Raw genomic sequence first — 24738 nt, 5'->3', positions numbered from 1 at the left:
CTTGAATCACGACTCGCAGCAGGTGAGCATTGAAAACACATGGATCTTGGCTGTTCGGGCTTTCAGCAGCTGTGAGTCCCACTCCAGGGTGTCAAGGGCCAGGTTTAGTCAATGTCTCGGGCTCCCAGACACGGGGGAGGGTGCCAGGCACTTGCATGGGTCCTGCAACATGGTGAGGTCCCAGGCAACAGGGTGGTTGGCAGAGATGCAGTCTTGGTCCAGCAGCAGAGTTCACCCCAATGGTCCCTGGGGACAGTTAGGGAACAGAGCTTGCCTCTTCCTTGGAATATCTGCTTTGACCTCACAACTGAAGGATATTAAAAAGGACTGCTCTCTCTGTAGGGTCCAGAGAAATCTTCTTCCAGGGTTGTATTCCAGAGATGGTTCCAACATGATACAAAGAAGTGGTGGGAGACCCCTTCTTTCAAAGGTAAAAGTCCACAGGTGATTGGACTAAAGCTAGCCTCCTTTTGGGGCCCAATCACTGCTCTTGAAATGAGAGGCCTTTGCTCTTCCCTCATCACACTCAATGTGCTTTATGCTACAGGAAGTGGAGTGGACAGGAAAGAGAGCGGGACAAACAGAAACACGATGGCAGAATTTTTCGCCACCTGTACAGATGCCTCCCTTCCTACAAATACCCCACCCCCTTCCCTTCTCAATAGAATCAAAGGCCTTTAGAAATGCAACACCCTGGTGTGAGTCGTAGCCCTTTCTGAATCGGTGTGCCCTTTTATTTGTGTTCCCAGGGCAGCTTCCTGTCGGTTGCCTGTTCATGGGGAAAGGCTATTGGCATGGAGCTTATGAAAAGGGAATCTGATCAGCAGATTTCATTTTCAGAGATGGAATTACCTGCATCATTTTTTATTTAAGAAAAATAAAAATGCCAGAGCTTTCACACCCTTGCCAGATGGCAATTCATCACTGCATGCGTGTGTGTGTGTGTGTGTTTTAAAAGGGCCGTATTTTGGTCTTCCAAAACACCCACCAGACCCATACATGTTACTAGACAGTGACTGAGAAGATGAGGAGAGAAAGTGAGAAAAACAAAACAAATAACTCTTGGACTCACTTGGATGTTGAATTTAATAGTGTACTCCACCAATGCTTCTGAGCCAGACACAAAGTTCATCACATTCAACACATTGGACAGTGTGATCAGTGACCCTTTGGTAGCTTATATGCCAGCCACTTCACCTTTGTGAATGGGTGTGTCCTTTGACTCCTGTTGCCAGGACAGCTTCCTGTGGAGTGGCTGTCTCTGGGTAAAGGGCGTTGCTGCCCTTACAAAGGAACAGAGACAGGCAATCCCCCAAAGCTACAGTCCTGCCAGTGGACAGGGAAATCCTTGTCTGGAATGAATACACATAAGCCTTCTACAACTGAATTTGTCCCATATGGCTGATGAATGTGCAATATTAATTTAATGTGGCTGGGATAACTATGAGAGATGCTTGCCATCATACCCTCACTCAGGTATGGCTTATATGTACAGCTTAATGTGTCACCTGGACAGAATCCTCAGCGTTATTGTTACACCTTTCCGTCATCGCTGCTTTTTACATTTGCATAAGTGGAGACTGTGCAGTTCCGCGCTTTGTTGTACGGCAGCGCTGTCTATTCCTGTCAATGCTATCAGTTTTAGCGGTACTGTTGTTCCGCATTGCCAGCGCACGTCAAGAATAGGTCACATGATTCATCCACGCAACCAGCTGACTCTTACGACAAGTCATGTGGCACTATTTCAGAACCGAAGGCTTTCGCCCTCTCGCGTCGCTACTGACTTGCATGACGCTCCGTAAGTTCGAATTCTAGGTACTCCTTACTCTCGTGTATCCAAGCTATCCTGCCTGTGACTACTTATTCCTTTTTTCTCTCCTACCGTCTAGCGTTCCCTTCCAGCGCTCCCTTCCAGCTATTACTACCTTTCAACCTGCATTTCCGGGAACCCGTTCGCTATCCTATCCCAAGCCTTTATTACAAAGTGAAAACAGCGGAATCCCAAGTCTTCCTGACTCGGTGAGTTCCTTCCCCAGTCCTCCGTTTCTTCTCCGTTCCTGGTTAGTTTTTTATCCGTTCTTTTCCGCTCCTGTTTAGTATTCTTTCCTCTCATTACTACAGAAGTTCCTGAAGGAACTAGAACTCCAGTCCTTACCTACCTTTCACTCCGAGAAATCTCCACCTCTCCTCAACAGCTAGAATCTACCAACACCATCCGTAAGAACATACTCACCTGTATTCATTCTGTTCTTCTATTCCGGTTTCCTCCTATATTTACCTGTTATTTTCTCCCGATAAAACCCGTGATACTGCCATCGAGCCAGGAGTTCTGTGCCTTGGATAGCCATCTTTCTGCAAGGATCTCCGACAACGCGTCCAGGGTTTTTTCCCCTTTGAGGGTTTCCCTGGGGGTCCTGCCTCTCCCTGTTGAGGTTTTCTTTCCTTCCGAAGGGGGCTCAGGACTCTCAGGGAGGCTCTTCATTTCCGCCGTTGCTGTCCCGGTTCCGGCGTTCTGACCAGGTTGGTGGAAACTTGTATGTACATTCACCCGCTTGTGGGTTTCATTTTGATTTGCCGGATTAGAGTGTCACAGTTATGTTGTTTTTGGAACAGGGGTGCATATCTTAAATGCAACCCCTGCGCTGCAGAGACTTGGCTGTCACTGCAGCCATCAAGACGGCACCTAAGACCTCTGAACCTGCTCTGTGCTTTTGGCATGGAGATTATGAAGGGGGAATCTGATCAGCAAATTCCTATTTCAGAGATGAACTTACCCATAACATTTTGCTATTTAATAAAAAATCACAAAGGTCAGGGCTTTCACACCCTTGCCAGATGGCAATTCATCACAGCACGCGTGTTTCAAAGGGGCCCTATCTTTGGCCTTCCAAAATACCCACCAGAACCATACATGGTACTACACAGTGACCAAGAAGATGAGGGTAGAAAGTGAGAAAAACATAAAACAAAGAACTCTTGGACTCACTTGGCTGTTGAATTCCGTAATGTACTCCACCAATGCCTGTGGGCCAGACACAAGGTTCATCACTTTCAACGCATCGGACTGTGTCGTCAGTGACCCTTTGGTAGCTGATAATTGCGCGTGCTGCTGCACCGTCAGCAGGTCCAAGACATCCATCTAAGAGGGAAACAGACAGTCAGGGTTGGAGTAAACATTCATACCTGCAGCTTAACTTCATTGAAAACTCAAGAGGGTAGGGATACATGTTCTGCTCCTTTTAAACAGTGCTTCTCTCTGCATGGGAGAAAAGATGCCACTAGTCGACAGTCACCTGCTAAACCTAATAGTCCCCACAGTAAAAATGACTAGTTCAAAGATTATAAAGGGCTATTTGCCCACAAGTATGGAAGGACCTCTATGTATCAACCAGACAGACATTCCACTTTAGGTGATCTAAGATACACAGCCTCTCGTGGTGCAAAGAAGCTGGCAGTGGTGATCATGCACGAACCACAGAAGTAATGCAACTCTGGGAGAGCCAGACCTCGACTCCTCCATGCGCTGAATTCACTAGTACCGCTCAAACCCACTCTCCAGGGTTCCATGTGTTAATATCCCGCAAAAATATCGGCACACAAAAATATCGCCATATTTTTGCTGCACTTTTAAGGCATGGCACCTGCGGGGGACACCCCTGCAACCTCTGCATTATTTTTAAAGGAGCGGGGGACACCCCCACAACCCCTGCTCCCAAAAACCCTCAAAACCACCCCCCCAAAAATATCGCCTATGGCCATTCCAGACGACCATATATACGGCAATATTTCTGGTGGGGATAATATGTGATACCCTCTCCAGGCTGATCTACCAAAGCAGCACATCCAGAGGGGATTCGGCACACTCTCCTAAACCAGACACAAGAGCTACTACAACTGTAAGCACCTCTATCTCTCTCTCTTTGATATCTGTAAATGAACACTGTGAGTACTGATGCAGGATCACTATGCACTTCCCTCTCAGTAAAACAAAAAAATCTATACAAATGCTACAGAAGGTACGCATAGTGTAAATACTACAAGACACATATTATCAGGTTGATGAATAAATAAAATGTAGGCATCAACAGATTCATAAAGTTTGGATTGTTCCTTCAAACAAGAGTCAAGGATGATATCCCCACAATGAAATCCAGTGCCACGTCTGGATTCGATGCAAGGATGCTTTCTCCCTGCAGAGCCCCATGCACAAGATGTGGGCTTGTCCAATGATCCGAAGATTCTGGCTATCTGAGGTGCATCCTCCATTAAGGAAGCCATCACAGTGGCCTTGAGATCCAGCTCACCCACTGTAATGTGCTACACCAAGGTACTCAAACCCTTTTTCTTCACTACTCTGCGATTTATCACAAATTCTGGTCCCTGTCAGAGTAACAACTCCCCGCCTGAGAGGAAGAGGCAACGGTCCTTAGAAAAGTCATGTGATTTCATGGAATCCAGCTATGTTCAGAAGATGGGACACCTATTACATGCAGCCATGACCCAGGGCCAAAACTGCAGCTCTGAATTTGCCTCCTTGGTAAGGTTGATCCTACTTTCAGAATAGGGACTCCTATTAAGGGGAAAATCCTGAAGGCTTTGGAAGGCACATTAATAGCCTGTCACCCTCATCAGGTGATGTTGGCAGAAGAAGTCTCTGCCTTGGAGATTACAGATCCCTTTATTTATTTTCAATGTGTCTGTGACGTCAACTCTGAAGAACAGACAGCTCAAACGTTGGAATGAAACCATCATGAGCCTCTCTTTGTTGACAATACAAATGGGGCTTTCAAATCAATTTCTGGGAACAATTGTTTAAGCAGTTGAAAAAGAAACTGAAACATACAGAAAGGCAAGAAAGACAGCATACATGTTTAGTTAGCTAGAGTTAAGAACAGGATGGGTGACAAAACGCTTGTTTAGTTAGCTAAAGGTAAGGAAAGGATGGCTGACAATATACATTATACATGTTTAGTTAGCTCGAGGTAAGGAAAGGATGGATGACAATATACATGTTTACTTAGCTCAAGGAAAGGATGGAGGACAAAATGCAGGTTGAGCTAGATAATGTTAAGGAAAGGATAGATGACACTATACATATTAGGCATGTTAAGATGGCTGGAGGTAAGGAAAGTATAGATGACATTATACATATTTAGTTGGTTAGCTGTATATGATGATTGTGCTGTGAGAGAGGTAGGATTTCATGTATTTTATGTAGGGCAGAAATCTAGATACATCAGTCCTTGACAATATATAACAAACATTCCATTGTTTGCATACATACAGTAGGTTCCACTAGTATTAAGAATCTTGGGAGAGAAGAAATATGTTGTTTATCCTACCATATAGCACATTACCTGTGGCCTCACCTCCATCTCGGTGCTATTAATGTTGACTTAGGGCCTCCCACAGGTCCTTTTACCAGTACGCTTACACCAGGATACGTACATTATTGTGTAGCTGACATCTATGTGTAAAACATTTGACTATATCTATTATTGCCATAGATCTAGCTAGTTTTGAATATGAATCACAGAAATAAACAAATACTTCCATCATCCATTCCCATGTTTGTATTCTTTTGTGTTGCTTTTATTCACAAGTACATCTTCCCAAAACAAGGGTGAGCTATCTGAGTAGGATCTCCCTCTCTCCTGATCCTCTTCCAGGACCCCCTTCCAGGTAGCCCTCTCTGATCTGTGCAAAGCACTAAATGAAGTCAAGTCCACCTATTTCACCAGCCTGACTACCTCGCTCCGGTGCAACCTTTGGGAACCCTCCTCTCCCCTTCAAGCAATGCTGACAACTCCTGTACTCACCCTACCTCCTCCTCGCTATTTGCCAAAGAATGTTTCCTATAGTTCTACTCCAAAATCTCTGAGATTCAGGGCACCTTGCCAACCTTCTCTCTCTTCCTTGCGCTACCCTCCCTACCCTTGCCCTTTTACTGTTGGATTCTTCTCACTCTCTCACTTAACTGGAGGCCACCCTCATAAAACCCAGCTACTTTTGGATCCCTTTCAGCATTCTGCTCTGTCTCATTTGAAAAATACTCCGGAAAGAAGAGCATTAAGGAATGACCATGAGCGGAGTCGACGATTAGTGGGTACCAACCTAATGAGCCCTTTTCACAGCATTATGGCAGGTTGCCTATTACCTGCTCTCTCTACAGCTGGACTGGAAAGGGTAGGTCATGATGTGGTCTACCGCTGGCCTGTCCTGGTGGTAGTGGCGTCGCCAGCGCTGCATAGGAAATATACCTTGGGCTACACAACCCCTCCTCATGTCTGAAATAACCTCAAAGAAGATATAAGAATTGCCTAAACCACATGTCTGCCAGAGCAAAACTTAAAAACGACAATTTCTAACAAGACACCCTGGAAGAACGACTGCTGCAATCTGCAGCGATTGAGATATGCAGCGAGGGCTCTATAGTAAACAAACATGCACACACAAATAAAAACCATACGTGTGCACAGTGCCGTCATGTAAGCCTTCCTCTTCCTTCCTTTCTTCCTTCCCAAACACAAGTTAATGGTCTAAATGTTCCCCAACTAATAAAAAGGGACATAACCTGAAGCATGTAAATGGGGGCCCACTCAGGCCCCTGATACACACCAGGCAGCACCTCACTCATTACACTCATAGTTAGCAGATGTGGCACAATTGCTCAGTGACTCATGGTAATCCGTCAAAATGGGGAGGCTTGCATGTATGTGTCTTTTATTCTGTTTCTGACTCATATGAGGCTTGTATTGAATGCATGCTCTGTGTTTTGGGTGATGTTGCACAACCCCCTAGGCCCCGAAATGGTAAATGGTAAATGTAACAAGTGTAGACTCTAGACCACATTGCCTCTGCTGTTGATAAGTAAGCACCAGACACGAGAAACAATCACATATTAGATCTCATGGTTTCAAAGGCGAGGCTGACATAGAGGAATTACATGCATATAGCATGATGCTTTTGTGACTTACCCCAGAGAACGTAGGGTTTAGCAGTTGGAGGTCAGCATACTTAGCACTGGCTCTGAAGCTTCTGAAGTTGGTGAGCAGCCAGTCTCTGCTCGCATTGGTGGCATTCATAGGCGCACACACTGGCCCTGCGGATGAAGCTGTAAGAACAGCATCCATTTTACAATTATTCCAATTGAATGTGTTCAATGTTATCAGTCATACATTGTCAACAAATGAATAGTGACCAATTGGCGGTCTATTGCACTCCCAATGTGCAGCAATCAACCCACTTTTGTTATTTCAGGCCCCAGGGTGTGTCAGAAGATACAATTCTAAGTACATCCATCTACAAAAAGACATTGATAATAAAAGAAGTAAGTGTCAGGCAGTCAGCATGCCAAGATCAGCATTCAGAATCCTTGTTACACGCTCACGTATTGTGCACACATTCTAAACGAGGGACATTACCCACAGAATGTCAGTCTGCAGATTGGCTACATCATCTTCTCTTGCTTCTTTTCTACATTAGTACCCTGATGAAATAACTGAGCAAAGAATGCTTCTTAGCAAACAGGCGTTATTCGCAGGTTTAACATGTGTTCGGAGCATACTGAGAGCTGCGCGTGGCCACACCACCACCGCCTCTGACCGTTGCATCCCCTCATTTGAATTAGCACCCATGATGGAGAAACGCAAACTCTCTGTCACAGCGTCCTTTCACTGTCACTGGTAATCGGATTACAGATTGTATCATGCTTCTGCAATAATCACTGAAAACAGACTACCTACCTCCAGATTCTGCGACTGAAAAGTATGAATTATTTTTATTTTAAATCTGAATTTGGACATTATGCTCGTGGGTGCTAATGGTAATAAGAACCCTCAGGACAGCCATCCCTGTTGGTAAAATAACCTCTCAACCCCCATTAGCCCTTGATATGGGCACTTGTAATTTAGCAGGGATGGTCCACCTTTGAGGGTTGTTATTGCCTAAATCACAATCTCTTCCTGATTATACATTACATGAGGGGATGACGGAAACATTTCTTACTGGTACTGTTATTTCTATAGATTCTTCTCCCACAGACTCCTCGTCTTGATAGATAATCCCTTCAGCATCAGTTGCGCTTGGAATATTTCAACAGCGGCTCGACGCTGTCGCCTTGACTCACACGTGCCTCAACACCATCACTCTTAAACGTGACGTCGCCAATCATATTACAGCATGCACTATGCCCCCATACCTCAGTTCCCCACCTTTTTCCCCACCTTTTTCCCCTGACAAAGAGAAGAGACCTTTTGTTTGTTTTTGTGTAAGGAAAAACTAGACAAACCCTCAAGATGACATCTTCCTTTTTCCTTTTAAATTTTCCTTTTTATTTTTAAGCTCTGATCAAAGGCTTGGCCAATCCCACTGCACGATCAACTTCGTTACCATGCCCCCACAAGAAGCCCAAAGAAGCTTTCAGAGTGAGGAAGGAAGGGGAGGATGATGAGGGATCTGTGGGAGAAGAATTCATACAAAGAATATTACCCATAAGTAATTTTTCCTTCAATGATTTGCATTCTTCGACAGATTCCTCATCGTGATAAACTCCCAAATCATTAATCGACACAAGGAGGGCTGAAAGCTCTAAACTAAAAAGCTCAGCAAAACTGCCTTGCCTAAGTGGGCATCCCTGCCCTGGGCTAAATCTACACTGTAATGTTTTGAAACAATTATGCAAGGTATCCCATGTGGTGGCATGGCAAATATCTCCAACCAGCACACCCCTCTGCAAAGCTGAAGATGCAGCTACTCCACTGGAGACTGTGTCCGGAAACCTGGCAGAACCTCTTTTCCAATGTTCTGATATCATTCCATTATGCAGAGGACAATCCAGGGAGAACATGTTTGTTTTGTCGCTGCTCGGCCCAGTCTCAATAGTGAAGAAGCGACAAACAGTTGGTCATCCCTCTGAAAAGAAGCTGTTCTGGTCAAATAAAAACTAAACGTCCTCTTAGTGTCCAGCCTATGGAGTCTCTTCTCTTTTTTTCGAAGGATGACGGGGTGGAAAAAAGAAAGGTATCTCTACACCCTGAGAGATATGAAAGTGACACAACTTTTGGAAGGAACTTGGGTCTAAATTTCAATTAAACCTTCTCCTTCAAAAATTGCAGAAACTGTGGTTTAAACCAAAGCTCTTGTAACTCCCTTATGCACCTGGCTGATGAGATGGCCACTAAGAATGCTGTTTTTAGGGTAAAGGGTCTGATCGGAAATGAATGTAAAGGCTCAAAGGGGACCATCATCAGGAAAGAGAGGACCAAATTAAGGTCTCAAGCCGGAACAATAAAGGGGATTGGGGAACATATTCACAAGGCCCTTCAAAAACTGGGCCACAATTGGAACAGAGAAGCCTCTTGAACAATGACAAAGAGGCTAGATACCTCTTTACTGTGCCCACAAGCAGGGCCTTGTCTGGCCAGGGAAATTAAGAATTCCCAAACTACAGAAGTGGAACATGACAGTGGGTTTGCAGCCCTCTCTTTACACCATGACACAAATCTTCTCCACCAGCAAGCGTAACCCGATCTAGTAGCAGGCTTTCATGTAGCCAGCAGCACCTCTAAAACCTTGTCCATCAGATTCCAGCAATCATACCTCAGCCTCTGAAGAGCCACATAAGTAGATTAAGACTCTGGGTTCTGATGAAGCAACAGGTTCTTCCAACCGGGTGAAGAGGTCTGGCCTCAGAGGGAGCCGGCGAGGTGGATAAATGGTCAACTCCAGAAGGTCTAGATATCATGTTCTCCTCGACTCCTGACCTACTCAAACCCTGAATAAGCAATGGGATGACTGCAATTAGAAGGGGACGCAGAGTGAATGAATGCCGAAGACCCACTCCACCAGAAACACATCCCCAATGGCCCCCTCAGGGGAAATTCCTTTTAGCAGAAAATTTTGAACTTTGAGCTGTCCTCTGATGCAAACAGGTCCACTGATGGGCTTCCCCAGAGGGAAAAGATCTCTGAAATAACCTGTGGGCAGATCTCCCACTCATGAGCGACCAAAGCATGCCTGCTCAGGGCATCCTCCAATCCATTCTAAATTCCCGCTAAATGGGCCCCCAAGATCAGCATTTTGTTCTCTATCAACCAGAGTCAAAGCTGCATGGCCTCCCTGCACAGGGGCAACAATTGCACATACCCCTTGTTTGTGGAGGTAATGGATATTCACTTTGTTGTCTGTCAAAAGCAAAAAATGTTTCCCCTGTAGGGTCGGCACAAAAGTTGTCAGAGCTAGCCTGACCACTCGCAGCTGCAGCAGATTTGTAAGCCAACAGCACTCCACTTGGGACAAAGCCCACTCACCTCCTGATCCCTGCCCTTCAGTGAAGTATCCATGACCAATTGTGCCTCTGGCCAAAGTGTCCAGAACAGCTCCCTGCCATCATGCTCCTCCTGTTGTCCCACCAAGACAGGTTGTGGCCACTCTTGATATCTGAAGGACATCTGTCATCTTGCCAGAGTACTGTGAATGCAGAGAAAGGCTGAAGCTGGTAGACTGCTCTAGTTCTGGAACCATGTGATGATTTTTCCAATGCAGGTGACTCTCTCCTCGGGGACTGGGAGGCCTTCCCCACCCGAATGTCCAGGACTGCACCGATGAACTGGAGCCTCTGTGCTGGTGTCATGTGTGACTTCTGAAAATGTATGGAGAAGCTCAAGCAGTGCAGTAGTAAGCAAGTGTTTTCGAGATGTCCCGAAACCTGCTCTGGTGATTGACATCGTATTTTTGTCAGTCATCTACAAAAGGAAAGACAAAGACCCCTGATCTCCTGAGATGCTCCGCTAACATCTCAATTCGCTTGGTGAACTCCCTGGATGGTGTGGTCAGGCCAAATGGAAGCCCTTTGAATTGGTAATGTGTGTCTCCTATGACAAATCTCCGGAAGCGCCTGATGGATTGGTGCATGACAGTAGCCATTGTGCAGGTCTAACAACACCAACCAGTCCTGGGATTGCATAGCCTGAAGAATCTCTGTGGCATCACCATTCTGAACATGTCCTTCCTCAGGAACTTGCCCAAGGCCCAGAGGTCCAGGATGGGACTGTGTTCTTCTACTTTTGTGGGCACCAAGAAGTGTGGAGAGTACCATCCCATTCCTCTGTCCTGGCTTAGGACTTCCTCCACTGCTCCCATCAGCTGCTGAGGAAGATAAACAGGTGATCCGTCCAGAGGCCTCCTCAAAAATGTCAGGTAATAGCAATTCTACCAAATGGAGAATGCATGCATCAGAGGTGATCGTCTTCCACCGGCAGAGATGCCCTGAGTCTCTTCCTCCACTGGAGAAGCATGGGTGAAGAACTCAAATGTGTTTAGAGTCTAATGGTGCTGCCAGCGCTGAAGCTGACAAAGTATGGCTTTTCCCTGTCCCACAGCCACTACCAGGGCACGAGAACCTTTTCTGTGCTTGTTTAGGTTGGGGCACTGGCACTCCTCTCACAAAGTAGGTGTAGCGGCAGAATCTTTTGCCTATTGCGCTGAATGAGAAAGAGTAAGATGTGTTAGGCTGTTAGACTGTCTGCCTCAGTTATTTTGTGGTTATCCTGGACTCTTTAAATTTCTCTGGGAACTCGTTGGCATTAGGCCCGAAAAAGTGCTCACCATCAAAGCCCATGTCGAGACACGTTGACTGTATCTCAGGAGAAAAACCAGAACCAGAACTTCGAAGGTATGAAGCCCTACAAAGGACCAGCGATGCTCCCAGGGACCTTCAGGCACGATCCACTGTGTCAAGGCCAGACTGAAGGGCTTAGCAAGGTACTTTTTCCCCCATCATTAACGTTGTCCAAAAGAAACGTCTCTAACCTCACCCTCTGGTAAGCGACCGCCTCTGAGAACACGCTGCTCAGTAAATGGACAGGAATCCTTAACAAATGTTACTGCCATGCTCCTGAACGAGAAAATCTTCTTTTCCAGCATGTCTGTCTTTTTTCGAATCGCTCTCCGTTGGGAGATTTGCGTTTACTGTCATGCTGAACCACCAGCCCCTCAGGTCTTGGTAAGGAACGGCTGATCGCCCCACGAAGGTTTGTATTTTTCTTTTTCTGTGCTCCATGGCGACGGCTGGTGTTGAGCAAGGGTGCTTCCACAGGGTCATGTCAGAATCTGCTATCGCTGCATTGAATCATAGTGCCGTTTCTGATTGTGGTCCCTTATCTAAAATATCTGTGAAGTCATATTGCATTAAGGGTCTCAACGGAACGCCAAGATCGGCATCTTCTTTCTCAACAGCCTTATGGAATTGGGCATTCATGTGCGCATACAGTGGCGTCTGCTGTAGTTCGTTGTCGGGAGGGGTTTCTAACCCACTCGCTTCATGAAGGTCCAATGTTAGCTCCATGAGCTCTGCTTGTTCAGCCATAAAGAAGCACATAGTGGCCCACCAAGGGCTCTGCCCCAAAGGGGACGGGGTCTCCTTTATCATCCAAGAACCACTGCATTGACTTGAAGAATTCTGCCATGGACACCGGGGCATAACCACGATCCTGCAATAGAACCAGCGCTGAAGTGGAAAACCGAAGTCGACTTCTTCTTAGGCTTTGAAAGCGTCGAGGTTGCATGCATATGGCCTTTTTTCAATGCCTTTGTGCTCATTATCATTGGCACAATCATCGACAGCCCTGCCTACAATGTCGTGGCTGAAGCCATACTCGACACAACCTTTTCGAATAATTGCAACATTTGCTGTTTGAATTCCTCTGACTCCTCCCTCTGTGCCCCTTTGACGAGCTAAGACTTTCGCCTCCAATTGGACGCATCTGAATCATGCCTATGTCTGTGTTTCATTTTGTTCTTGTGGAAAGAGGAGGAAGAAGATTGGTGAGACTTATTTTTCAGGCCCCTGAGCTATCCCGAAAGGATAGCTCAGGGGCAACGTGCTCGCTTTGGAAGCAAAACGACACGGAGCAACAAAGGTTCGAATGCCTAGGTCCGCGCTTAGAAACCTCTGCATATTAAGCGTGTTATAAAATACCTATCTTATCATATTATTAGATCTTTTATGTTTCCTGCCTTTCCTTTTATCCTTTTTCCCAGGGGTGGTTCCTTTGGTGGCGGCGCCGGATGCTTTAGGGGCCGAACAAGCCAGCAACTTCGAGGGGATCTACCTACCACCAGTTTAGCCAAGCGTTCCCTCAAGGCCTTCAGGTTCATTGACTGACATGAGCCACACTGCTCTGTGTCATGTTTCTCCCCTCGACACTGCACAGAAATGTTGTGTGGGTCGGTAATTCTTCAATTACAAAACTGCAGTCTCAGCAGTGCTTGAACCCAGCATTCTTGAGCTTCGTCACAATGACCCAGGAAATCAATCGTACTACGAGCCGTGTTCGGAACAGTGTGCTGAGCACATAGATAACAAGAACTAAAGTGTGGGGGTGAAGTGCACGCTATAAGTACAATTGTCGACATCACATCTGGAGTCGAGGAGTGATGGGGTCAAGACACGGGTCAGCCGAAGAGACAGCGTCGAGCTGCACTACGCCCGCTGTTGACTTTTTCTGAGCAGCAGCTGATGCTGTAGGGAACATCTATTAAGATGAGGACTCTGTGAGAGAATGTCATCCATTGAAATATTAAATTGGAGGGTGTTTTAGCTATTGGTCAAGGCAGGCACTTTCAGGTCAGTCATTTCTAATTACGGTATCAAACTCTATCCATGATAATCATTTACTGGCTAATGAAAGTCTTTCTGTAGACAGATCATTAAGATCATCAGAACAACCATCATCATAATAGCCTGGTAACATAACTTCTCTTAATGCTCCCAATATTGGTGCTCCCAATAACTAAAACACCCTCCAATTTGATATTTCAATGGATGACATTCTCTCACAGAGTCCTCATCTTAATAGATGTTCCCTACAGAGTCAGCTGCTGCTCAGAAAATGTCAACAGCGGCCGTAGTGCAGCTCGACGCTGTCTCTTCGGCTGACGCGTGTCTTGACCCCATCACTCCTCGACTCCAGATGTGATGTCGACAATTGTACTTATAGCGTGCACTTCGCCCCCACACTTTAGTTATTGATCATCAGAACAACCATCATCAGAAAAGCCTGGTTACATAACTTCTCTTAATGCTCCCAATATTGGTGTTTCCCAACAATGTCTGCACTACCCCCTGTGATATAAAGCAACATTATGGAGATCCAAAATGTCCCTACGCTGACACATTTTAAAAAGATAGATTTAAACAGATAATGTATCACTGCCTCTAAATGTTGTTGAACCGTTAATTCAAACAAATCTGTGTTTAAAAGTAGCTAAAATATGAAGATGCTTATCAGGTTTGAGGCTCATTGTGAGACACCCGCACCCAACTCTTTCCTTCCTTTGAGGGTACTCAAAGAATCCTATTGGTCCATTCATGTATCCCTGCATCATTAGTGCCTGCAGTTTTGTTGTCTTTCTTTGTTTGAATGGACCAAGAGGGATGACCAAAGTGGCTGTTCTGCTTATGCAGGATCTAGACAGCGCCCACCTAGACACCCTTTTGTGACTATTCTCTGGTTTTAGCTAGTTGATTTGCAAGTGTATCAAGGGATTCTGGGAGTTTGCGTTAACTATTCTGCGAAAGGAGGACTCAAACACCATATATGGCACGGTTTCATGAAGGAACAACCACTCCACCTGGTTGAAAGCCTTTTCGGCATCCAGCTAGAGGAGAAGCGCCATCATACCAGTCTTTGTCACTTTTCCTATTAAATGGGAAACCCTCCTTGTATTGTCAAAGGTTTGACACTGCCGAACAAAACCTGATCGGTCCGGCCCTATAAGTCTGGGATGTAGATGGTCCCGCCTGTTGGCCAACATTTTTGTATAGATGTTTGTATCAATATTTATTAGCGCTATGGGGCAATAGGACCCAGACAGGGCCAGATCCTTATTGGGCTTAGGAAGCAGCACCACCTCCGCCTCATTCATGAAAGTGGCAATCCTCCCTGAAGCTCGGAAAGAGGTAAATAACTCAGTTAATTTGGGTGGCAAGAAGGAACAGAAGGTTTTTATTTTTAAAAAAAGCTGGGAACCATCCAGTCCTGGAGAGTTATTGATAGGAGGTTTATTTTAGACCTCCAAGACTTCTTCCTGCTTCATAGCAGCATCCAAGTATTCCCTCTCTAACAGGGATAATTTTGCTAGGGGCAGGTCTTTGAGATAGCCTATCTAAGGACGTGAATCCGATGAATATAATCAGGTATATAATTTAGTAAATTCCTCCAAAATATGGGTATTATCTGTGACCTTGTGACACTCAGAGTCCCTAATCGCTTCTATAATCCTAGAAGTTGCTTGATCCCTTAGCCCTCTAGCTAGTAATCTGTCCGCTTTGTTTGCTTTTACATAAAATCTTTGTTTAGTATAAAGTAATGCTGACTCTGCCTGTCTAGTGTGCAATATCTCGAGTTGTGCTCTAGTATTCCTGTATGCCCTCAGATTAGCTCTCATGGGTTTTTCCTCCAGTGCCTGCGTGCTAAATCTGAATTCCTCCTCCAAATCTAATTCCACTTGTCTCACTTGTTTATTTCTGCTTCCTTTCAAGGCAATTAACTCTCCACTCATAACCGTCTTGAAGGCATACCAAGTAAAACTCTTAGAAGTGAGGGAGGATGGGTTGTTTTCAAAATATTCCCTAATGTTTTCACCTATGGAGTCTACCAGAACCCTGACCTTTAGCAATTCTACTGGGAAGCGCCACCTCCACAAATTCTAATTAATCAACGAGATCTGCAGTGAGACCACAATTGGGGCGTGATCAGAGAGTGAAATTGTTCCCAGTTCAATTGCCCCCACCCACCCCAGCAACTGTTTGGACACCCATGCATAATCAATTCTGGAATGTGTGCCATGCACATGTGAATAAAAAGTGTACCCCTTCTCCTGTGAGTGAGTAGCCCTCCATGTGTCAACAAGTTTCAGGCGATCAATTCGCTGTTTCAAGGCCTTTGATGGAGCCTTACTCCTTTGCACATTGTCCCGGCTTCTATCAATCTTTGGGGATCAAGCCAAGTTGAAATCTCCTACTAGTATGTTTTCAACTGTGGAAAACTCTTCCAGGCAAGCCAAAAACTCTCAAAGGAAGCCATCCTGGCACACATTATGAGCATTTACATTTGCAATCGTAAAGCCCCATTTTCACAATTTTGCATTGATAAAAAGATAGCAACCCTCCTTATCTTCCATCACCCACTGAACTGCTACGTCAAGTGCATTGCTAAATGCTAAGAGTACTTCACAGGTTTTTTCGGGGGAAGTAGCCTGGTTAAGGTGTGAGTAAACCCTAAATCTCACCTTATTCCTATCCACCTTGAGTTTCCTGTAAGGCTACTATTGCTGCCCTTTCTCTCTGCAGGAAGTGGTCAGCCTTCCTCCATTTCACAGGGGAATTGAGTCACCTGATATTACGTGTCAAGATCTTGAATTACCTAATTGATGGTCTGACTGACTCAACCCACCTTCCTCAGAGAGCAACTGTCTCCAGATCTCGATTTTTGTGGTGACACAAATGGTACCCTTCCAGATATACCCCAACGAGGAAGGTGCAGTGAAATGCAAATTCTGAGTACTTTGGAACCTCACCCTCTCCTCCCACTCCAACCTGCTCCAAACAAATCTATCTTCAACTCTGACAACAATAAACTCTTAAAAACGTTATGCAAAATAAACACATGGGATATGACCATGCCCAGTTGGGGCCCCCCGACCTATTGTCCTTAGGAATGCCTGCAAACCCCCAAAGAGATAAGGAGGTTATTCTAAGACACTCTTCTGAAAACCAAGGAGCAAGAGAGAGGAAATACTGAACCTCACGAAAGCCTCCAATTACCGCTTGTTTGTCTCATCCAATTCCCTGCCTTCATATTTCTTTTAAGGAAGACCTCCCCCCTCTCCCATATCCCCGATACCCACCCTGCCCCAAGTGCAGCCCATGGCATCAGTAGTCCCCCAAGCCATAAGCCTGCAGAAACGGGCTGTCCAGTCCCACTACTTTCGACTCCAGCTGGGGAGAGTCCACAACTCTGATCTTGAGGTGTCCCTTTCACTTTTAACCATTCCCAGGATTTATTCCGCAGGGGCAGCCTCTTCCGCAATGCTCAGTTTTCTCCTATAGGCTCCTCCTCGATATTAAGAATATTGAGGCCCTCTCCGAGGGTGGCGGTGCAATGTTGTTTGCCCTCCAAAGTGAAAAACATGCTGAAAGGGAATGTCCATTTGTGTCTGATCTGCTTGTGGATGAGGATCTAGACCAGCTGACCCATTTTGCTTCTTTTTTGGAGAGTGGATTGGCATTAGCCCAGAAACAGTAGAATTTCTGTGCAATCTAGATGGATAGGGAATGCTTCTTTTGCTGCTCTTAGTATACTTTCCTTCTAGGAGTAAGAAGTCCTCGCCACAAGGACATCCCTTGATCTTGTCCCTGGACCTGATCTCTTGGGGCTTCTGCAGTGGATTCTGTTAAAGTGGATCAAATTAATTGGGACATCACCAATGAGGTCGCCAACAATATGTTGTACAGTGTCTCTAAGGACTTTGTCCAGAACATCTTCTGGGAGGTTTTTTAAATGAATGTTGGAACATTGCAACCGTTTTGCCAAATCCTCACACTCAATCTCCCGATTGCTTGATATCCTAGCGACTCATTCAAGGACTTCCTTGGTTTTCAAAGCCTCGTCTTCAACCTCTTGTAAGGCCCTTTCATTTGAGTCCATCCTTTCTTCCAGTTTGGCTATATCCCCTTTAATATCAGCCAACAATTTTATCAATTCTACTTTAAGGGAAGAATCTGATCTGGCATTGCATAAGGTCCTCCTTAGTGACAGCCATGCTGTTGAGATGGGGAAGCAATTGCCGCAGACGCTGTAATTCCTTTGTGTTCTGAGTCCAAGCTCAAGCAACGTTGAAGGGCTCCCCCTGTAGGGGGGTGCTGCGGTTTCGGTCAGACTTAGGCCTCAGGAACAATCCTCTTCCCCTCCTATGCCCTCGGGAATGCTGGGCTGCAGGCAGCCCCACCAGTCCCCCTCTTGCTTGCTCAAGGGGGATTAGCTGTGGTCTCCTTGACTTCCCCCAAGGAATCACTCTGAGTTCAGCTTGTGCTCAACTTCGACCAGCACTTCCAGCAGACCGTGCCTTCTTACCATTCATCAGCACAGACATGAGATGTTATGTCCAGCCCTTATCTTGAGGCTACATCTATCTTCTTCTCCCTTAACCTCCGAACCAAACGTGTGAAGAACACTGCTTCAGGGTTGCCGCCTGACTATGAAATCTGATATGAGCATCTCATTACGAGGTTGCCAGTAAATCCCGCATGTAGGCGGTGCGTTACCAGCAACCTGCTAAAACCGTTTCTGCCGCCTGACATCCCGGGGCTACCGGGAAATCACAGGTAGAAGCAGGACGGTTATTTCCCATTCCCGCGGAGTCCTGATGGACTCCATGGGAGTTGGAAACCTGAAGCACCGGCACCGTTATTAACGGTGCCGGTGCTTCAGTGAAAAGCATGCCGGTAGGGGCCTGAACTACTGTCAGGTCAGGTCTGCCTGAAGTTCAGTGGCCCTACAACATACTTTTAGGCTGGTGGTCCGGAAAGGGTGCCAGCACCTTTATTTCCTAGACCACCAGGCTCGTAATGAGGCTCATAGCCTTTCTTCATTCCATCGAGACTGATGAAGGGCATGGCGCCACAGGTGGTTGAGACAAGGTGGTGGAGTACATGTAGTGAGGCTTGTTGTTATGTATGTAGGTGTTGTCCAAAGGTGAGTCAGATGTCAGGTAGTTGCTAATACATAAGCAAACCTAAGTGATTTTATCAGAATATAACAGCTGGATTAGAGTACACCAGGCCTCAGGGGCTGGTACAGGCCATGACATGGAGCAAGGCTTTTCTATTTTGCCAAGGACTTTAAAATGTTCCTTAGTAGAATTGTTTGTCAAGGTGATCTGTTTGCCATTAAAAGCCCCTTTAGCTTCAAACGTGAACAGTATATAGGACTTAGATGCAGTTTTAATGGTGCAGCATTGGGTGAAATTGTGGTCCTTTCTCCAATTTCTTTCTGCATGTTCATCTGTAAACCAAGTGTTCTGGTTACGGCTGCTTTCACCACCTTGGACTTTGGAAGGGCAGCTTCATACATTCACACCTGGGCAAGGGCACTCAGCCAATCAGGTGGCTGGAACAGCGGGCAAGAATCCACAGTCTCTGCCTGCTGTTTCCAGCCATCCGAGGCCTTTCCCCGGGTGGAGCCATCTTTTTTTTTTTAATGTGGGGAGGGCACTGGGAGCCTATCCTTGTTGCCTCCCCAACTCGAAAAAACAACCCAAACTCCTCCATGATCCCCTCTCCTCCCTCCCCACTTTCCTGCTGGACCGCTCATCCCGCTCCCGGCCGCCACAGACGCGATTTTTTCGGGAGATTGGCATCACACAATAAGTGTAGCCAGTCTCCCGAAAAAAACGATTTGCACCCTGGCCAAACCCCAGAGTGTGAATCTCAATCACATCCCAGCAGGGGGGCGTACAGGCCGGTAACGGCTTGCAGCCCTAGCAGAGGCCCTCGTTTCGCTCATGCCTGCCTCGGCTGGGGCTGGTGGGCCATTGAAACAAGGACATTCTCTGATAGAGTGGTATATCCACAAAGGAACATTGTAACTAGTCAGGGATAATTGTGGGGGATCTAATGGTCCATTTATATCTGTAAAATGTAATAGGTTTACCTATCACCCTACATAGAGATGCATGGGAAAGGCATTAAACATGTTTTGCAAATGATTGGACCAGTCCACCAGCCAAACAGTGGTACTAACTGCTTTGTATTGAGGTCCAGTCCAACATATAGCCATTTATATGGGTTACGTCTTTGGCAGCACATTTAAAACCTAGCCTACTTAATCCATGCCATGTAAGAGCTGCAATAGCGTTCTCAGAGTTTTTCAATTGCAGGTTATCTTCAGCCATTATCATGAATGACAATAGGATTTGCATTAAAGGCACACAACCATCTGAAAAGTCAGGGATACATTCAAGGAAGGTGGGAGAGGGTGGGGGACTCCACAAAACTAATTGTATAGTATATAGATCAATATACATAAAGGTAGCACCCAGGATTTCACAGAATGGCACCCCGGGGCAGAGAACAACATAACTAATCCACGCAGAATTAAACATAGAGCTGTCCAGAAGCATCTGCTGGATTACATGGAGAAAACACCAGGAAATGTCAAGCAAATGAAGGGACATGAGGATTTGTGTTCAGCAAGTTGTCTAAGACTGCAAGCAAATCCAACGTATGTTCAGTGATAAAGATATAGATGTGACTATCATAGTAGGAGATAGAACAGCATTCACGAGAACCCAGTTAAAATGTGTGGGCCATACCAACAGAGAAAGGTGCCCTGTGCCAAAAGCTTCAGGGAGTAGACAGGGACATATCCAAGGAAACTGCACCTGGCAATAATTGTTCAGTCACGGGCGCATTGCAGAAGGTCCGAATGTGCAAATGCAAGGCAGTAGTACCAGGAATAATACGATTTTGATGCCAGCATCGGGCATGATTGCAATGGGATAGTTTATTCATAATGTGATAATTGCAGGTTGTGTCTAGGAATACTCTATGCTGGCCGTCATGTCTAAGAATGTTCTTCTGTGTCTCCTAACTGAAAAACAAACGTTGCAAAGCACATGGCTTCAGTGTCTGGTAGCAATATCTTATATTTCAACAGGATGTTGTCTGCTGATTTCTTTCAGGTTTGACTTCACTTGTCTTTATTGCAGTGAACATTGACCCACCTGCTTTGGTGCTCTTACCATTTTTAGTCTGATTTAAGTTGCTCCATATTGCACTATAGATCTCCTGTCTTCTTGGCATGCTCATTGCGGGGTAGGCTTTATCGACACCCGACACCCTGGCAAAGAGAAGAAGGCAAAATTGAACAACAAGCGAGCCACACTATGGAATGATTTGATAATAAATGGCTTCCTGGATCTAGACCAGTTCACTTTGCGATCCCTGGACTTCCAGCAGAATACAGGTTAGTGGAACACAATGCAGACTGCCCTCCTCCCGGGCATCTCACAAGGGTCATGAGTAGCGGCACAACAGGGACAAATCTGTGCTAAATAGGGTGCTAACAGAGGAGAAGGGAAACATGTATTGTTTCCTGGTCATAGCGGAAGCTGTGGATGGCCTCCCAAATGTAGGTGGCTTTTCACTGGAGGAACTGATTGAAGATAATACAAGAGATGTCACTTACCTGTAATAAAGGTTCTCCCCGGTATGTAATATAAATTGGGCATTATAGCGCCTAGATGCCTCTGGGCTATGTGCACTTCATAAATGCCAACATAAATCAATAGTACATTGTTCCCATTCTGATCTACGAAATACGTCAAGTATTCATGTTTCTATTTTAGGATATCCATCTGGCTGGACCATCTTCAATGTGTGTACTTCATGTATTTGAACATTTGCGAATGTGTATATATATATATATATATATACATATATATGTATATACAGGTCTGAGCTGAGATTTATGTATTGCAAACCTAGTTGTAATCTTTTAGGAATAGTGACATCACTTAGCCCTCTCTTAAACAATCTACCTAACATTTAGGATGTCTTTCTATTTCAGGCATAGCAAGTCATTAGCCTCATTACGAGGTTGCCGGTAACCCGCTGTTGCTACTGGCGGGTTGCCGTCAACCTCGTGTTACGGTTACGGCTGCCTGACATCCCAGTGCTACCGGGATATCACATGCGGCGGTACGCTAAGTTCCCATTCCCATGGAGTCCCATGTGACTCCATAGGAATGGGAACGCTGAAGCACCGTCACCGTTAATAACAGTGCTGTTGCTTCAGTGAAAAACCTGCCAGTAGCGGCCTGAACTACTAGAAATGAGCCAGTCCAAAAAAAGTGCTGAAAACTTGTTACCGGAACCTTTATTACCAGACCGGCTCACTTATAATGAGGCCCATTGATTGCTATTAAACAGCTAGAAAATATGTGTGGGGGCATAACATGGCCCAGCTACAAAACTTCCACACTCATGGATAAAATACTCAGTTGAATGAAAGTTTTTTTTTTTCTCGCAGAGTGGACATCTCAGCACATCTAGCATTGAGTACAGGATTCAGCCCAGGGCTGAAGATGCTGGATGAGGTGACGCGGTCATGATAGTCACTAAATGCCAAGGGGGGGTGACTCTTATTAGACACAATAACAACCATGTGATCATCCATTTGACTAAAGGCATCCAAACAATTCAGCTTTTTGACTCATCTGGAGTCCTTGACTAATGCTGGGGTAGAGTCTAAATTTGAACATTGAACAAACATCAGAAGTTCCATTGATCATTACCTTCCCCGTGTTCACTTGCATTAAAGAACCTAAGAAACATACCGGTGGAGATTAAAAATTCTTCAGGTGAAAATCCATGACTTACACAGCTTGAAGAGAGTCACACGGAACACCGGACAGGATCTGAGTGAGCTCAGACCCAGTGATGCTGGGCAGGAGGATGGGCAGTTTATTCTGGAACCAATCTGCATAGTCAGTCGTGTTCAGCTGACTCTTCTCACGGACCAGCCGCATGAGTGTCCGATTCAGCATGGTCCCAGATGCTGTTATGTTCACCAGAGAAAGGTTCCTCTGCAGGAATAAAGAGCTGGTTAGCAGCAAATACAACTCCTTAAACCATGACCACTAGCGTATTTGGGCCCGCAGGTCATAGAACATTATTTCATATAATACATTGGTCCTCATTACTAGCATGGCGGTAGCCGTGCCTGTATGGCAGACACGGCTACCGCCATGCTCGCTACCAGCCCCACCACCCATGATTGGGCAATAACTGGCCCATTACGACTTGAATGGGCCGATAATTGGCCATTCGCGGGTGGCAGTAATGGCGGGCTCCCGATCCCCATTCTGCCCCATGGGGCAGAATGGTGGTGGGGAGCATGGTTGCACCAGCACCGTTGATAACGGTGCCGGTGCAATCACGAGTTCTGCTCGCAGGTGCCGCATAGCCCGCCAGGTAAGACCTGGCGGGCTGTCAGGAACCCGCGAGCAGAACTCGCAATGCGGCGGGACGGTATGAACGGTGCCGGTGCCTTACCGGCACCGTTCATACCGTTCCTGCCACTGTTATAATGAGGCCAATTGTGCAGTTTTATGCAATGCTGTGAGTGTCCTTAACAAATGATGTGTGTTGACCGTTGGTATTGTAAATTAAATATTCAAATCTTTAGCATGAAATACTGTACCATATTAAACTGTGTGTAGAATGCTGCCAGGTCTGCCAGAGTCCTATTGTCAAAGTTGTTAAAGATGGCGGTGATGTTGGAGTCACTGCTGAGAGCACCAGAGAGCACCGTCATATCAGCCAATTGCAGAGAGTTGAGAAGGTCCAGAGCATCAAGCTGCCAGGAATGATAAAAGAAATATTAACAAAGAGTGTTCTGCTGTAAGAATTTCCTCAAACGTATACAATAGGCTTTCCACTATTTCTTCTTACGGAAAGTTCATTCTAGTGGCCAAGTACACATGTTCTGATGAAGAGCACGCTAAAAGATCAGCATCTGCACACAGAATTTTCTTTCACAAGATATACACTGTAGATTTGATTGATTATTAAATAGTGATTACATTATTAATTGGTTCATTGTATTGGGCTATTCCAACATTGGTCATTTTTAGAAAACCTTTCTGTCAGATATGCATATTCAGCTAATTAAAGCCATAGCAAAAGATAGTTTTTGTTCTATGCTATATTCGTTTCAGGTCACAAAGCTCACCTTCCTATATGACCTCTGTTACACGCCACAGTTAATATCGACGGAGGGATAATAACACGTCAAGGAGCAGAAAGCTAAATGACCTATAACCACACTTAAACTGAGGCTAAACCTGCTTAAAAATAGCTAGCAACACTGAGCTCTATGTCCCCTCATAGACAAAATTTAGCGCAGGAAAGTAATCTTTTCAGCTGAGGGGGTCCATCCCAATCAGGAGGAATCCACGGTAGTGGGCCTTTAACATCTTCCTCCAATTTTTCATGGTAGTTTGTGATTAGTAGCTGGTTGCACCTGCTATTTGTAACATTTGATTTATCTTCTCTAAAGGGGATATCGACTAGGCAGGGTTCCCTAGACTCCCTGCTCATCACTGGGAGGTTCAAGCTTATTGATGTGTTTTCCTCCCTGATGTGTTATTTTTGCTGTTTTTCGGTCTTTAAGCATACCTTTCAACGGTTAGATTAAAATCATCTGCAAATTGGCGTGGAATTGAGTGGTTTTCAAGATGGCCGTTTTAATCGTCTGCTCCATTTGACAGGCCTATCGTTCCGCAAGAGGGTTGAATTCCACGTATTTCATTATGGTGTTCACACTTATGCATGCTCCTTGGTGCATGTTTCCTGGAGTCCTGATGGTGGCATAATAGGTGGGATCCTCTCCTCTGAATAAGCTCGCTAGCTAAAGGTGCCAATGCATTTCGGAGTTCATATGTCTTTCTGAGTGCAGTAAGAGTGGTGGGTAAGGGGATCAGTGATCTGTGGTTGATGCTGTGGAAGACCACTCACATGTTGCCAGGAACACAGATGGTGGCTGATCAGCAGCTGCTTTTGGCTTCACTAGCCCAGATTAGCCTGTCACTTCTTTGCACCCCACCGAGATAGTGAAGGTCCAAAAAAGCTTGTAGCTTTCTCCAGGTTTCTCAATGGCTGAGAATAGCAGA

The 24738-nt window shown here is 45.6% G+C and overlaps 1 protein-coding gene across 4 annotated transcripts in view; it reads right to left on the bottom strand.

The window, feature by feature from the left end:
- Positions 1-24738, bottom strand: part of LOC138569359 (uncharacterized) — a 1262132-nt gene that overhangs the window by 269158 nt on the left and 968236 nt on the right. For all 4 annotated transcript variants that reach the window (XM_069647272.1, XM_069647275.1, XM_069647274.1 and 1 more), the window contains 5 exons: positions 23268-23423; positions 22445-22650; positions 20806-20903; positions 6978-7114; positions 2987-3139 (listed from right to left, as the gene is read on the bottom strand). In XM_069647272.1, the coding sequence (XP_069503373.1) occupies positions 2987-3139; positions 6978-7114; positions 20806-20903; positions 22445-22650; positions 23268-23423 (750 nt within the window). The remainder of the gene's footprint in view (positions 1-2986; positions 3140-6977; positions 7115-20805; positions 20904-22444; positions 22651-23267; positions 23424-24738) is intronic.

This window comes from Ambystoma mexicanum, chromosome 2q (assembly GCF_040938575.1).
Source record: "Ambystoma mexicanum isolate Mex_15411 chromosome 2q, UKY_AmexF1_1, whole genome shotgun sequence".
In the NCBI taxonomy this organism is placed as follows: Eukaryota; Metazoa; Chordata; class Amphibia; order Caudata; family Ambystomatidae; genus Ambystoma; species Ambystoma mexicanum.
The sequence above is the reverse complement of the archived record's forward strand: the minus strand, read 5'-3'. Positions and strand labels throughout refer to the sequence as shown.